Source organism: Drosophila navojoa, chromosome 3 (genome assembly GCF_054131105.1).
Source record: "Drosophila navojoa isolate 15081-1374.11 chromosome 3, UAZ_NAV_1.0, whole genome shotgun sequence".
Classification (NCBI taxonomy): Eukaryota; Metazoa; Arthropoda; class Insecta; order Diptera; family Drosophilidae; genus Drosophila; species Drosophila navojoa.
Genome location: NC_142891.1, coordinates 15,283,823 through 15,295,931, shown reverse-complemented (window position 1 = coordinate 15,295,931; position 12,109 = coordinate 15,283,823). Strand labels below are relative to the sequence as shown.

At 37.9% G+C, this 12,109-nt stretch overlaps 1 protein-coding gene across 1 annotated transcript; it reads right to left on the bottom strand.

Moving 5' to 3' along the window:
* Positions 1-135: 135 nt before the first annotated feature.
* On the bottom strand, positions 136-10,952 carry LOC115562225 (ubiquitin-conjugating enzyme E2Q-like protein 1). The gene is made up of 5 exons (XM_030383299.2): positions 10,483-10,952; positions 1,769-2,353; positions 1,567-1,690; positions 989-1,338; positions 136-873 (listed from the first exon to the last, which is right to left on the bottom strand). Exons 2-5 carry the CDS (start codon positions 2,167-2,169, stop codon positions 789-791), a joined length of 960 nt encoding a protein of 319 aa, XP_030239159.1. The 5' UTR covers positions 2,170-2,353; positions 10,483-10,952; the 3' UTR covers positions 136-788.
* Between the last annotated feature and the right edge of the window lie 1,157 nt (positions 10,953-12,109).

Below are 12,109 nucleotides of genomic sequence, written 5' to 3'. Positions count from 1 at the left end.
GACCAGCAGCGCGGTGTATGATAACGTTGTGCAACACTGAGCGAGCGCGTATTTTTAAAATACGCTACAGCGCAACGAAATGTGTATTTAATGATTATACGCATATAATTGAAAACGCAATTAAGAAAACCGATAGACATGTAATATATATTTATTTTTACTATATGCAAAACTTAAGAAAATGGTCGCGCTTATATGTGTATATAAGCTAGATCAGTAATTTGGTTTTAAACTTAAAAATCACAACTAATTGTAATAACACATTCAGAGATGCTTCATAAAGTTTGCATAAACTAGTATATGCTTTAAATAATATTTATATATAGTATGTGTTAGTAATGCGGAACTTATATAGTTTCTTCCAACTTAATGAATTTATAATACTTTTCTTTCTTTCATCATTTTTGTCGTAGTTTTTTTTTTTTTTTTAATTTTTGTTTTTCTTTTTTGTGTTTGCTTTGCGCAATTTCCATGGGTGTTCTACATCTAAATTACATTTTAAGTTAATTTCTTTGTTAGTTGACGCCTGTTACTTTTGTGGATTCATCTCTTGTCTCCATGGATGGTATTCATTTGCAACAATTGAAATCGCTTACATCTTACTTGTCGAAATCAAATTAGAGTTCAAATCAATATTCATATATAAGCATCCTACAACTAGCTTGCAATATCATAATGAGCGGTGTATATGTAAATGGAAATCGATTTGCATTCTTTTAGTTGACTAAGTTGGCAAACGCATGAGCTGCTGTCGCGAGCGGCGGGGTTCTTTAGTTGAGACTGTCTCTTTAGCCATCGGCCAGAGCGGGCGTTACCCAGCCATACTTCTCGTGTGTTTTGACCAGTGAGCGAAATGACTCCTCTGCCTGCCGACTGCCAAAGTTCAAAATACAGAAAAGAAAAAAAAATATATAAATAATAATATGAAACAAATTGAATCACATTATTAAATGGCACAACTCAATTGTGCGCATCAAGGACAACGCACCGACTGAACTCCTTTGTACTTTTCGGTTTGCGCGCAATGCGACCCTGACCCTTGACCACGCTGGCTGCAAACTGCATGATGACCGCCTCCACGGTGTATGCGCTGGCCCAGCCCCTCGGCGTGAGCAGCTCCATGCAAATGGCGCCACCCTCCATCACGTAACCCTTCTCGATGCGCGGCTCCACGACGCGCATGAAGGGCGGCGCAAATGGAAAATTGTCGGGAAAGCTCAAATGCAACAGAATCGCCGGCACATTCATCTCAACCATGTCGCTGGCCAACGGCGAATCCGGATCGATGACATGCAGTCGCACGTGCCACTCAAATAGGCTGTCATTGACTAGTTCCACCTGAAAGAGTTGATAAATGGACATCAGAATTGTGCTTTAGTGGAGTACATTTATTTTGTATACCGTGAGATCCCATTGAAAAAGGAAAATCAGGGTATAAACATTTTGGTAGAATGAATGTAACTGGCAGATATCAATATTATAATATATGAATAATTATTGACTTGCTTGAATTTGAATTTTAAGTAATAAAATTATAAGTCTCTTTAGCACTTTTTTGGCCATTACCGTAAAGACTGCATCCTTTTTGATCTGCAGGCGTTCCATTTCGCGATACTCCTTCATCAGGCGACGCGAGCGTATGGAGGCATCTGGCGGCATCAAGACCGAGCGTCCTGCCGTGGGAGCCACTCTGTAAAAGGTGCAGAGTTTCAAATACATATATTTACATGCACATATATTAACTTATATAGCTAATGCCATCAATTACTTGTGATCCTGGCGACGACGCTTGCCCGGCGATTCGCACACAGCCTGTTCGGCGGCAACGCGCACGATGGCATTCTTGGGACTCAGCTGAGCAGCTGCGCCGGCTCCTGATGCAGCCTCGCTAGATGCTCCAGCTGCAGCGCCACCGTTGGCTGCGGTGGTGACATCAATGTTGTTATTATTGTTGTTGTTGTTATTGACGTTCTTGCTACTGTTGCTGTGCTCGGGTCCATCGGTTTTATCGCAGCTCTTGTCGTTGCTGTTGTTGTTATGGTTGTTATTATTATTATTGTTATTGTTGTTGTTGTTATTATTATTATTATTATTATTGTTGTTGTTGCTGGACTTGTGGAAGATCTTACGAATTGCCGTAACAACTCTCTCTTTGGAACGGGATGACATCTTTGCGGTGTTCTTTGTTTGTTGTTGCTTTCACTCTAGCGGTGGAATTTATTTCTAATTACAAGCTAAGTGTTTGCAGTGTGGGTGTATGTGTGTGTTTATGTGTATATATTTGTCTGTGGTATGAGTGTAGTATTTGTTCAGTCTTTTTCATATAAACGTTGGTTGTGCAAAGACAATTGTGCTGCAATTAGAACAGAGAAAACAAAAATTAATTTCAGTGCTGGAAAAGTTTCTGTAAAATTTTAAAATCCGCCCATGTTTGTAAGTGGAAAACTTTTACTCAAAGTTTCAAATGCTAGCAGTCAAATTAAACTATATTAAAACATTAGAGCATATTGAAAATAAAAACGTCCCTGACCTACGCCCATTTTTTGTGACCTTGGAAGATATAATAATACAAAATATATACATATTTACATATATTGGCCTGGCTGACTGCGCGAATACTCTGTAATCGTTGTGGGAGGCTCAGCACTTGAATCTATTTTGTTGTAGTTGGGGTTTGTTTTATTTACGGACCTCTGAAGATTATCTCGTTGCTCCAGCTCTCTGGCATCGGGTAACAAAGAGACACTTCACACTGCCTGCTCCACACATACAAAGCCCAACGCCAGCAACATCCTTGACAACATTTGCCACGCTTATAAAAACAACAGCAATAAAAAAAGCAAAATATATACATACATATATTCATATAAGTATATATGCAATGCTCGCAGCCAACTAAGAACGAAGCAAGAGCAACAGCAGCACAACAATAATAAAAGCTCATAAAAAAACAAAGGAATATGGAATAAGTAAAAGTAACGACTAGAGTATACCCAAGAAATTTATTTTCCTTTTTATAATATTTTAATATTATATGAGGAATATACCCTCTAGGTGTACAGCTGCAGAAACATTTCAATATTATTTTTAAAGTTGATGTGAGACGAATCATATATGAGTATGAAGTATACTCTATAAGTCAAAAGTTGATCTTCATTTATACATACTTCCTTTGGTAATATATGAGGAGTATATTTAATAGATCTTGCAAACACTTAAAAAATTTGTATATCTTTTCTTATTTTAATTTGTAAGTTAACTTGAGAAATTTAAATATTTTTACAATTCCTGTTTACTGCATTTATTGGAAAATTTTAATGACTCGATTTTAGATTTTTGCGCGCTGCTTTAATTATATATATTAAATGTATTAATTAAAATTATTAAGGAAATAAATGACAAATTAGCATTTCAGGTAAAACCGGATTTTTTATTTATGGTAAATTGAACCTTAAGGTATCAATTACAAGCAGTTAAAATAGTTCAAGGCTTGAAGCTTGATGTCAGAGTCTCATATTTACTAAACTTTCTTTGCCTTACGAGGTATTTTCTGACATGTGATGGAAACATTAAAAAGAACATCATAACCATATACATATATTTTTTACAAAACACATAAATCTTATATTACATTTCTTTGTTTTCCAACAAACACGCATTCACACTTGATTAGATCAACCCAACTCATGGACCTTCTCAAGCATATCTATAGATTATTCCTTTGGAGGAAAATTCTTTTGCGTATGCCCAAAGCATCAAACTCTATTTTTTCGCTCACCATTTCAATGGATATTAGAAACTTATTGCGACGCAGCCAACAGCTAACAGCTACCAGGCAGTCGGGTGCTTGTGGGCCACGTTGTAGGACCTCGGGGGATGGGGGCTTTTAACTTTTATGGCTGAAACTTTTTGGGGCCACGCGCATGGCAAAGTGGATGCTGTGTGGGTGAGGGGGCGAAAGCTGTGCTTGGATTTGCAGTAGATGTTTGCCAGCTAAGGTGTTGACCATGAGCCTAAATTGTTCCACTTGCGCATAATTAGCCGTTGCTAAGGAAACGAGCAGCAGGTGGAAACTTGGGCTCAGATTGCAGCGACCAAGCCAAGCCAAGGCAGAGCCAAGAGCCAGCGCCAAATGGCCAAGGGCGGTGTTTGGCATGATGTGTATTTATGATTATTATTGCTATTATAAAAGGGACAACCATGAGGTTAACTAAGAGAGTGAATCACCCAGGGAGAGCAAACTCACAATTTACCATAATTAAAGTAAAGAGAGGTATGAGGAAATTAAGAAGGATAGTTAAATATATTGCGAAAATGGATTTCAAATTGTATTCGATATCTGTTAGAAGGCACGAATAATACATGGAATTTCTTAGACAAAGTTAGAACTCATCTTCTAATTCCTTGGAATTGCCAACAAGTTGTAGCTAATTGAATCAGTAGCTGTCTGTAAAACAAATTATGAGTGATTGATGCATCGCTGGACAGGGCAAAGCTCTCGCTATGGTCAACAGATGCCCTTAGCAAGACGACGGACACGTGTAAGCTGAAAGTCGATTATTAATAGCACACAAAACTCATTAAGAGCGCCAATGGGCGAGAGAGAGAGAGAGAGGAGTTCAGTTAAGGTCTATATCGATTCACTGCTGATTGAAAATTTCCCGTTCTGCAACTATTTATAGACTGTTGCAAGTTTTACACTTTTGCTTTCGACTGGTCGGCAAAGGAGAAAACTGCTAAAAGGCATCGAGGCGCCAGGCCAAGACCAGACTAGGCGACAAGGAAACAAGTTCGCCACAAGCATGAAAGCGGATGGGGGCTATGGGGAATGGAGAACTGCTGACTAAGGCTGGCCAGACATTTTGGTATTGTCTCCAGGCATCCAGCTGCGAGGGCAACGGCGCGCGACATGCCATTGGATACAAATTAAATAAACAATTCTGTTAAGTAAATGGAAATTGAACTATATCGATGCTATTTGACAGCTCTGAAATAATGTGCGACAAATTGACTCGCCGATTCGAAATTTGAGCTAGGCGCGTATCTAATCTAATCTGTCTGGGCGAAAATCGATAGGGCCTCCCTGCTCTACACGCACTGACCTATCCCTAAAAGAGAGGCATACAGACATACATATATAACTAATAATACCCTTGTCATATTCATGATAATTTTAGATTAAATCCATACAGAGCTGAGGGTGGGCAAATGGCCCTCATAAAATCTATTCCAGGCTAATAACAAAATGACGGCGCTAAAAGCAATGCTGTAGTTAAATTGGCTTTTAATTTTACTGCTCAATTGGCAACGGCATTGAGCTCGCATACAGGGTGTTCCGAGCAATGGTGATAGTTTTATTGCTTTTACATTGACTGTGAAAAAGGGTAATTAAAAAAACAATTTTTTTGTCTTTAGCCTCATTTACAATACGTCTCAAGTCGTCTTATGCATTAATTGTGCATCATTAAGCGATAGTAATCGATTATAAAATATATCGGTTCGTCAAATATTTAAAAAAAAGCCCTGTAGATCAAATTGTTCCGTCTACCAACACTATTAAATTGGCTATTGCTTGCCTGAAGCGTGGGAAAACGATCAAATGAACAAAAACAATTTACTTTTATTTTCTCTTTTAAATACGGTGTGTTTGTGCATGCACCTTTTGGCTGGTATAAACAACTTGCCTGGCAGCGTTCATTGTTGTTGCACAGACATGCAAATGCGTTGCTGTTGTTGTTCTTATTGTTGTCGCATGCAAATCAGAAGCGCAAGCACACGAAACAACGTCATAATGAAAGCTGCTGGCGAGCGAAACACGAAATGAAAAACACAACAGAAAAAAAAAATACGTTAACCCATAAACCAAATATCTGCTGTAACTTCCTTATGCATTCGCAAGTATTTTGCATAATATTGATTTTTAACTGCAGTTTATGGCGACTTTTAATTGCAATTTAAGTGATATGCAAATCAATCGTATACGCACTATTTATCAGCTCTGGTGCCCGCCAGCCTGCTCTACCAATACTGAAGCACCGTTATTAAAAGCGCAACGGAGTAGAATTGCAAGAGACCGAGACAATGCGAGTGAGAGTAAGAGTGAGCACGAGCTAGGCATTTGTTTGCTTGCTCAACAGTTTCTTTGTTTGGCTTTGACAGTGAAATTTTTTTTTTCTGCATTTTTTTTTCTTTTTGCGTTGCACTTTGCGCCTGTCATGGCAATCAGTTCTGCTGCTGCCACGAGCCGTTGTGCTGTCTCTCTCTAACCCCCTCTTACACATTGAGCACGCCTGCACTTGCTGTGTCTCTGTGTGTGTGTGTGTGTGTGTGCGAGTGTGCTTTTGCCATTGTTCTACTTGCCCATTGGCAGCCCATTCCCGTTCGGCCTGCGGCTGCTGTATGCCTTTATTTATAAATTCTGGCTCGGTTAATGCAAGCTAATTGAATTAAGCACGGTTTAAAATGTGCAAAACGCACTCACATTAATCAAAGCACTTGCGCTTCCTGGTTAGCGTTTGGTGAAGAGCTGACTGCTCCCCAAGTTCGTTGACTCTCGATCGCAATGCATTAAGATCTCACATTGTGTGTATTTCTTTTCGGCTAAGAAGCTTATTCTACATATTAAATTGGGTATTTTTGAAATGGCAAAAGCTAACTCTACGCTTAACAGTGACCTTGATGTGCCTCTATTTATCACATCATGGCTGGGGCCGGCTTCTACGCTGGCATTTCATTTATGTTTATATTATTTGAAATCCGTTTCGGCACGTAGAGGCAGCCGCAGCGCCCGAAAGCAGGCAACACAATATGCCTTTTTATGTTTTTTTTTAGCATGCTTTGTTTCATGTTTTTTTTTGGGTGCGAGAAAAGGATGCAAGCTATGGATGGGTCTCTCGATAACAGCGTTGCGCGTGTCCTGTGCAAACGGAAGCCATTTATGAAATTGCTTTCAACCAGAACGACAGCAACACCAACACACACAACAGCAGCAGCAGCAACAACAATATGCAGGAAGCTTGGACCTGGGCGACATGCTGACGCGTGTGTCATGTGATGACGGCAATGGGCGTCTGGGCTCGCATTCGCTGGCTCGGTTAGTCGGTTAGCGGTTCGATTATGGCCCCTGTCAGCTGGCGGATTGGTGGAGTGGCCTGTCGGTCCAATTGGATCGGGTGTTGTCTGAAGGGCCATTAAGGCCGAGATGAGCTGTTAACGGTCTAAGCTGTGAAATGCCAGGGAACGCACTCTCAACACCGGAACGGAACGAGGCACTTATTAAACCTCTTGCCATAGAATTTAAAGCAATTTTCACCTAATACCGTTGAACTTGGTTAATTTTAGAAAATACCTGTAATCTAATGTAATATTATCTGGGTCAACTTCAAGGTTTACAAAATATACTTAATTTAATTCGAAATAAAAATATGTATATATATTTTTTTCTTTAATGCGACCTCTGCACCTTGTGATTCATTTCAACCTCTATCAATGATCCTGTTGCTATACAAAATGACGTCAATTGGGGACAGGAAGGTGCGAAAGGCAGCTACGACAGCAAGTTGAGCAACAATACCCAGAACTGCAGGTACTTGAAGACGTACGACTGACATATGGCTCATGTTGATGGAAATTGTTTATCACCTCGACTGGGTCGTAGATATGCTCATGTAATATTCATAAATTCACTGCACAAAGCAATGAACCTCGTCTAATCGGCGCAGCCTTCTCTATTTATAGTCCTGGCACACACAGACACATACACAGACAGGTAAATGCGCTAGCGTGGGCGGGGCCGTCTGGGCTGGCTGGCAATCATGTGCATGCATAATCAATTTACGACTGTGCGAATCGAGATATTCATTTAGGCGCTGCCTATGAAAGTCAATTCGACTGCGATGCAGTATTATAAAATGCTTAGGCCAAAAAGCTCCAAAGACCAAAAAGCTCAACGGGAACTGATCAACGACGATTTAAATTCAGAGCGCGTAATGTCAACCCTCATTTTAGGGATTGGATTATGCATGATGTGCTGCCCGGATAAACAATAGTTAGTTGAAAGTACTCAGCAGAGATACCCTGTAAAAGTATGTCGACTATAGTTGTAGTTATAATACGTATGTGTGTACATATATGTATATACATTTAGCTCTTCATTTCGGCACATATATGTACATATCTATATCTCTATATCTAACCTTCTATATCTGCATGCATACATGTATACATATGTGTGTATATATGTACATCCATATATTTGCTTTCTTTCATTATACCAATTTATATACGACATTAAATGTCACCCCATGGGCTCTTAAAACATATGTCCTCTGTCTGGTTACATCTACTAACTAATATCATACCCTTTCTTCTTTCCCGCAACCCATTTCATTGCGTATCAAGCAGTATAAACAGTTAGTCAGCAAAAGCCGCAGGCTGTGTGTGAGAGCAGAATAGACGAACCGCTGTCAGCTGTAGCCGTTTCATTCACACTCACCCAGACATTTCCGCATTCCCCACTCGAAACGCGTTCGGTTCCATTCATGAATAACACACAATTTGGGACGAACTTTGCCTTCTTGGCGTTGCGTGTGGGCGTCGAGATGTCAGCAGTAAATAGAATTGGCGCATATTCAGTCGGTTTATTTTATTTATTTTTGTTTCCTCTCGAAAGTCATTTGCAGGCTTGAGAGCTCCAACAGCAACAACAGCAACCACAACAACAAGTACAATACAAAAGAACTTAAAAGACAACAGCAGAACTGCAAATACTGCGAAGTTTTACTGATTCAGTGTGGCTTGATTTAAGAGCTTCGTTTGAAAAACAAAAACTTTTGAATTTTATCTTTCTGATGAAAAAATATATATTCTAAGATATTAGTTGGTATTCCACAATTTATTGCTGTATTTGCGGTACTCGAAGATGTTTCAATAAACTCCTTAGTCTTGGTTATTCATTCCACTTTCATTTTTGGGCGAAGAAAACTAGTTTTTGCTGACTAATTCCTTTCTTTTTTGAACCCTTTAAGCGGGAAGGAAACCTTAAGGCAATAAATCGCATTAACTGCAATGATTATTTATTTCGCTACAACAGGAGTTATTTAGGTTATGTAGTTTATAGTTTTGTTCCTGGAATTCTATTTTACCGCCTGGTACATCTTATTCAAATGTTATTTATTTACAGTTGTGGTTATAAACATTGTAGTGTGCCTGAGCAGTAAATGTTGGATAACAAAAACAAAATAAACAAAATATGAACAATATCAGCTATATCAAAATATTACTAAAGTCCAGTCTCGATAGTTTGTACCCCGCTAAATCGAACAAAATTCTATCCCATTAAAAGAAATACATACATACGTTCTCAATAATTCTTGATGACTTGAATTTCTGTGTAAATAAAAAAAAAACCTCATCTGCTTGCCATTTCTAATTATCGGGATTCTACTGTACTACTATTTCTATGAGCGCAGCTGTATATGTATATGCACATAGATACATAAGTAAATATACATATGCACATACATATGTATGTATGCATGTATGTATGCGTTGATAAGAGCGAAACTAGGCTACTTACTGCAGGCTGGACCTTGCACAAGTTGCTTGTCGTGCAAACACAGCTTGAGCAATTAAGACATAAGGTGCGCAATCTTTTCGAGGGCAATCTCTTACTATGTATCATCAAATGCTTCTTTTAATTCTAAATGAAAGCTTTCTCATTAGCAGCAAAACGAACGCGCATTTGAAGCTTGAGTTGAGTCACTTGTTCAATGTCATATATTTTTCCAGCGTTGAAAAATAGTTGAATATTTGCCCTGTTTCCTAGTTGTTTCAAAGCTAGAATATTTAAGAGAACTGTCCAACAGCTTGGCGCCTTGGCCCTCGTCGGTAGCCTTCGCAGCCTACAAAAACCACTCAAATTTTTAGTATCAAGTTCAATGAAAAGCTGACATTGAATGGACGAGCATTTTGTATTCGCCCTCCTGCTCGCACCCTTTCAATCATATGTAGCAGCCACAGCAGCTTTTATAGCGGTGCAGAAAACGATGTCAGAAGCTAAAAGTGCAATGCAATAGGAAAAACAGACACCAATAGCTACACAACCTGCATATACACACATACACATACACTCAAGAGAAGGCTGCCTGGCATTGACAACAATGGCACTGGTAGTGCAATGAGTCGTGTTTCCATTCAATTTATTGAATAATAATAACAAAAAATACTCGACGAAAGATGTGTTCACTTCTGGCTGAGGTTAAAAGCTCATAATTGGCAAATTGATGCTGACAATTGTTACAGTAGCGGGCCAAAAGAGCACAGCGCCAACAAAGGGATAGATAACGGCACTCTCTCTCACACATACAAATAGGCACATCTAACAAATGTGTATGTATGTACATACACACACACACACACACACACACTATACACTCGCAGTCGCACACTTATTTTTTTTAGGGCTCGCGTTGTGACACTTACCAGTTGAGGAATTGCACTTCTCTTTCTTTGCCGTCAGCTCGTTCTTATCAACAAAATTTACTCTTTGTTAGCTTGTAACTGTATTATTGTGTCTTGTTATTCTATTTGTGCGCAATATTTGAGTGTGTAACTATTTGCTTTTCACTATACAAGCGACACGATTAATTTTTAATTATTATAATTAACAGTTAATCGAACGTTATCGCTGGCAGAACGTTGCTGCAACTCGCACGAAAAAACTCACCAGACGTTCTGCTTGAAATTTTTTCAGTTTTGAGTTTGAGCAACACACGAAACATTAATGTTAACGCTTTCGGACACAGTGTTTTCCTTTAATGTTAGAAGCAAATAAACTATCGAAATATCGATATCAGCACTGTAGAACAGCTGTTGCCGTGCCTCTTTCGTGTTGGAAAATACACTGGAAGTGCATGCTGACGGGCTGGCTAATTTATGTCCAAACGTTGAAGACCTAAATTCACTTTTAATTTAAAAAAAAAAAAAACTAAAAAACAAATAAACACAAATGACGACGCACTATGAGTCGAGCATAGTTGTCACCGTAATGAAATCAGATTGATTTTAACTTTAGTCAGTAATAAAATACTTAGAAAATGAATAATACTAAATGTTGCAAGCAGTGCAACTGTCAACTGAAAAATACCAAAAATACTAAGTAACTGCCGCTAAAAAGAATATGAATTTTGTCCGCATTGGTTTTTGTTCAAATACTTTCTATCAATTCTAAAGCTGGATAAATTATTTGCCAAATTGAATAATAGAAAAAGTTCATTGCATAGCCACGTATTGTATTTGTATTATAGTTGTATTGGTAATAATTTATTTTATTTAAATTGTATGCAAATATTGCTTTAGTATTATGTATACTTAGGAATACGAGTACATATATATAATGAGTATATTAATATAGGTAGAACTTTTCAAGATAGCGAAATAGTTCTACATTGAAATGCGCACAATTTAGACATTGATCGTATAGTTTGAACAGTTATGTATTGGTATAGTTATGAATATCGGTTATAAGTAAATCGTTACAATTTGGAGTTATTTTGAAAGGAAAAACATTTAGACGTAGCAGGTGGCAACTCATTCACGAATTCTGGATACACATACATAAATATTTAGCATAGAATCGATATAGATATAATATGTAGATATATATATTTAACATATATACTAAGATATATATATGCAAACAAGACCTTGGCTACGCACTAATCAACAAATTCTTAGGCAAATCTTTTTTAAACATATTTTGACTCGTGGAGTTGATAAACTTTTTAGTTTTTTAGTTTTCATTTGTAATTTTTTAATATTTTTCAAATATTTTCAAGCACTTGACGTATATAGTTGTAGCTTAAAAATAAACAAGATTTTTGATTAATTAATTGTGTGTAGCGTTTTCAACGGAATCTCAACATTGCAAGGAAGATATTTGGCTGCGTTTGCATAATGCTTTTCATTAACTATTAATTACTTAACTCTATATATATACTTGGCTTAAACTTAGCTAGCAAATATAGTATGTGTGAGTGCGCTGCTCTATATTCAAAATAATAATAATAATCAAATTTTGTGCCAATTTGTGATCAAAATAAATAAAAAG

Bases quoted from the DNA above. Each gene is read 5' to 3' on its own strand.
- LOC115562225 (XM_030383299.2), bottom strand. From the start codon at position 2,169: ATGTCATCCCGTTCCAAAGAGAGAGTTGTTACGGCAATTCGTAAGATC. The intron at 1,691-1,768 runs GTAATTGATGGC...CACCTTTTACAG, and splicing joins CGTCGTCGCCAGGATCACAA to AGTGGCTCCCACGGCAGGAC. The intron at 874-988 runs GTGCGTTGTCCT...GAACTTTGGCAG, and splicing joins AGTACAAAGGAGTTCAGTCG to TCGGCAGGCAGAGGAGTCAT.